Consider the following 4,178-nt stretch of genomic DNA (forward strand, 5'->3'; position numbering starts at 1 on the left):
ACAACAATGTATAATATCAACAAAAAGGCATCGTCAACATCAACTAGTTGGATGTCATTGTCAACGTTGGAATCGGAGATGACGGCAGGCAAACGGCGCGCGGCTGGTGGCGTTTTGACCGGCCTAACACCGTCCCATGTCGCCGTTAGTGGCAGCAGAAAGCTTTTATTTGCAGTCGCGCTGTTTGTCCTGTTGGCCAGCGTTAACTGTGCTGCTGATCAGGTGAGTTTTGAGAATTTACATATTTTATTCACGGTTTAAGTGAAATGAATGAAAGTCTTAAGGCAAAAATAAGAGTAAAATTTATATTTATAGTCTGCATGAGTAGATCCGCTATCCCATCTATCTTGAATATATCTACATATTATTCCGAAGGAGGATTTCTCTTAGGGCTTCTAACTGTAAAAACCAACCATAAGGAAGGGTAAAAGTTCCTGGAACAGCTATAATTAGCAGTCTTAACGCTTACCGCCTTAGTAAGAAGAGTTCACTCATATTCGACGAGAGGTAACTCATCCTCCAAAAGCGAATCTAATAACGATTTTTTTATCTCCGTACAATATCCGACAAAGCGCTCGTCGAACTGAACCACATAAACAATTTTGCAAATGAGATGAAGATCACGTTCATTCTTATGCCTAATATTATAAGTGATCACAGCTAAAAAAGGCTCCAGAAATTATGGGCGATATCTGCTAAAGGGAAGTTAGCTCACAAGCTTATTCCAAACATTGAACATGGTTTAAAATTTCTCATGTGAAGAGAAATTTCGATCTAAAACACTTTAATTTAATGTAATGGGTTCATCGAATAATGTCGATTTAGTTAAATAATCCTCCCCGCTAGAAAACCCTATTTCTACAATAACTTCTCCCAGCAATGGCCACGTAAAAACTTCTTCTAGCGAATAGCAAAAATAAAGACTCGGATGAGACCCCTCTTTTTATGACGACTCGGCAAACGTTTAAAGAACTACGATTTGAGTGCATGTACAGTGTCCGGACCCTGAATGGGAAAGATGCCTCTGTCCGGCTGGTTGATGCCATCGTAGGGATAAAAGCTGACATCACCTCCATTAACGGCGTTGGACGGGAAAAGGTAACAAATGGGCCTTGCGACGTATACTACTACTACAACTGCTATGTAAAGGAGCGCGAATTCTGTTTTGGTTTTGTGGTGTTATAGAGACTCCGTCGTCGAGTACTGTCGTTCAGCCCGGTGGACGAGCGTCTCGTCACAATCTGCATCAAAGCAAGATTCTCCAAAATCTCGCTCATTTGCGCCCAAGCCCCGGCGAAGGAGAACGACGAAGCATACAAGGATCTCTTTTATGAGTCCTTGGAAAACACATACGAGCGCTGCCCCCGGTCACGATATAAAAATCATGCTTAACGATTTTAATGCCATGGTGGGCAAGGAAGCGAAAATCAGCTTCCATGACGAAACGCCCGATAACGGACTGAGGACATATCGCAGCGGCTTAAAATTCGGATGAACAGAAACGCTCCAGCTCTGGAAGTATTCATCTTGGAACCCGCTGGTGGTAGCTGATGAAGAGGCATTTTTAATTGGCGTCAGTTGGCACAGAAGAGAAACGACTTGCGTGCTTTTTTTGAACTCGGCCAAAATCGCTTAGGCTTTTACAGAGTCAAATAAAAAGATGAAGAAGAATCTATTTCTACTTCACGGACGAGTTCCAGACTTTAATTGCTTTCAGACAAGCCTTAAGCGACATTCACCGAGAGACCATCACAACCTTTACCAACTGTCTTCTCCTGAATCTCGTCATCGAAGCTCAAACCACCACTCATCGAAGAGTCCCTGCGAAATTTGTTTCATCACTTGACAAGGGATGACGGAAAATCGTTCCACATTATATCACTTTGATGGTACTTTGCGAACCCCATAATATACTTTTTAGGCATTTAAAGTTTACGACATACAACAATACGACACTTACGACACCGTTGTGAATACCCCAAATATAAGTATGTAAATACAATTTTCTATTGCGAAATAAGTATAAATAAAAGGACGAATAAATTCTTTTTGTGGTTCAAGTATCCGATTCCAAGAACTCAGTTGCGTTTAAATATCATCCATATTTCAATTTAAAAGTATGAAATAAGTTCATTCTGTCCTTTGGTTAATCTGTTTTGAGGCATTTGGTACTAAATCGACTTTAGGCCTCCTAAAAAATTTTCATATCTCATAATTTTCATCAATCTTTCATCGATCTTTGTATTTTGGAACGAATTTCGTTCTCCGAAAAATGACACTGAAGATGGCACAACGCCGAAACCGGTTTGTCTCCAAACCAAATTTGACAAGGGATGACGGAAATTCGTTCCAAAATACATCACACACTCAACCCGTCGGAAACAACAACAGCCAAAAAGGAAATATTTATCTTTGTTCAAATAGGTAGTTTCCATAAAAAAAAAACAATCGAAAGATGTTTCGCAACACAAAGAGTGATTAATCTCGAACGAAAACCATTAAAAATAATATTGCTGTTTTTATTTCTCTTTATTCAATAAAACACAGCTGCACCAATTCTTAAAACTTCATTAAATTTGTTAATGACAAACCATACGTTTGCCAAGAAAATGCTTTTCAAGAAATGTTCGTATTTTAAAAGCTATGGAGCAGAAATTGAAACCAAAACCACCAGAAAAGATTCTGCTTACTTGGCAATTACTGCCTTTACTGCATTCAAAGTTTGCTAAAAATGAAAATTGCATACTAAGCACTTATGTATGTATGTATATACGTGTGAATATACATATGCATGTACATTAGACCGCATCACCAAAAAAGTTGCGGGTTTTCCTCCGGGATTACTAAATTTATTATATTTTAAGACGTCCACCAAAATATTTCGTAAAAATATTTAAGTGAGCTGGACCGATTTGAAAATACCTCCAAAAATGAAGTTTTTTATGAATAAAAATAGTTTCTTAAACAACTTTTTGAAAAAAGTCCCCTCAGATGACAAATTAGAATAAAAATCTGCATAAAAATATTTAAAAATCTTTTCAACGGAATCGTAAGAATGAGATTTTTGATGCTGTTTTTTTACTTTTTTCAAAGATTGATTTACGAAAAACTTGAATAACTGGGCCAAAAATGTTCTGATTTAGACTTATGGGATTTCAGTAGAAAGGTATTTTCACACCGTTTTTATTTCTGGCCAAAAGAAACGTCATTCGTGTCCCATCTTTTTTTCGAAAACCAAAACATCTTAATTCAACTTTGAATGAGGTTCGTTTCTCCTACCTTTCTCTTCCATCCTTTGAATAAGTTTATTAGCAAATAAATGAAAAGAGTGAGAAAATACCTTTCCAATGACACCTCCTAAGTCTAAATCGGAAGAGTTTAGGTTCAGTTATTCAAGTTTTTCTAATACCAATCTTTGAAAAATGTTAAAAACAGCATCAAAAATCTCATTCTCGATTCCGTTAAATTTTTTTTTTTAATATTTTTATGCAAATATTTTAAGCTTAAACCGTTTTGTCATTTGAGGGGATTTAAAAAAAAAAAATCTTTAAAGAACTATTTTTATTCGTAAGAAAAAACTATTTTTGGAGGTATTTTTAAATCGGTGCAGCTCACTTAAATATTAATATTTTTCCGAAATATTTTGGTGGACGTCTTAAAATATAGTAGATTTTATAATTCTAATGAAAAAATAGTACCGATTTTTTTTGTATGGGGAGTGATGCAGTCTAATGTACATATGTACATACATAAGTACAAATGCATAAAAAACCAATAAAAATTACATGAATGATTATTAAACGGTTATAAATTGCATTTATACGGTACTTATGTACGGACCAGGCCGACAGCAAAAACGTTCATATGGGTGTGCGAAAAACTGCATCGAAGCAGAAAAAGAAAATACAATACGTACCTACATATGTACATACGTACATATGTACATTCGAAAAAATTAAGTATGTACATACATATGAAAAATCGCCAATTGGCAAAAAAAAGCGCTTGAAGAAAAAGAGGCAGAGAGTGGGCGCTGCATTGCTTATGGGCAAGTGAAAACACTTTGCTAACACTTCACTTCTTCTCCTCTACTCGAGTGTTTGTTTATATATGCGCGCGCTGACGAATGTCTATCCAACTGCATTGCTGATCGTTAAATGGTGTCTGTCCACTTGGCA

At 36.5% G+C, this 4,178-nt stretch overlaps 1 protein-coding gene across 1 annotated transcript in view; it reads left to right on the top strand.

Annotated features, from left to right (window-relative positions):
- Positions 1-699, top strand: part of LOC118743933 — a 3,222-nt gene extending 2,523 nt beyond the window's left edge. The window contains exon 3 of the mRNA XM_036476694.1: positions 661-699. Within this exon, the coding sequence (XP_036332587.1) occupies positions 661-699 (39 nt within the window). The remainder of the gene's footprint in view (positions 1-660) is intronic.
- Positions 700-4,178: the final 3,479 nt, after the last annotated feature.

The sequence above is a fragment of the Rhagoletis pomonella genome, unplaced genomic scaffold, assembly GCF_013731165.1.
Source record: "Rhagoletis pomonella isolate Grant_MI unplaced genomic scaffold, Rhpom_1.0 Rhpom_scaffold_00007, whole genome shotgun sequence".
Lineage (NCBI taxonomy): Eukaryota > Metazoa > Arthropoda > Insecta > Diptera > Tephritidae > Rhagoletis > Rhagoletis pomonella.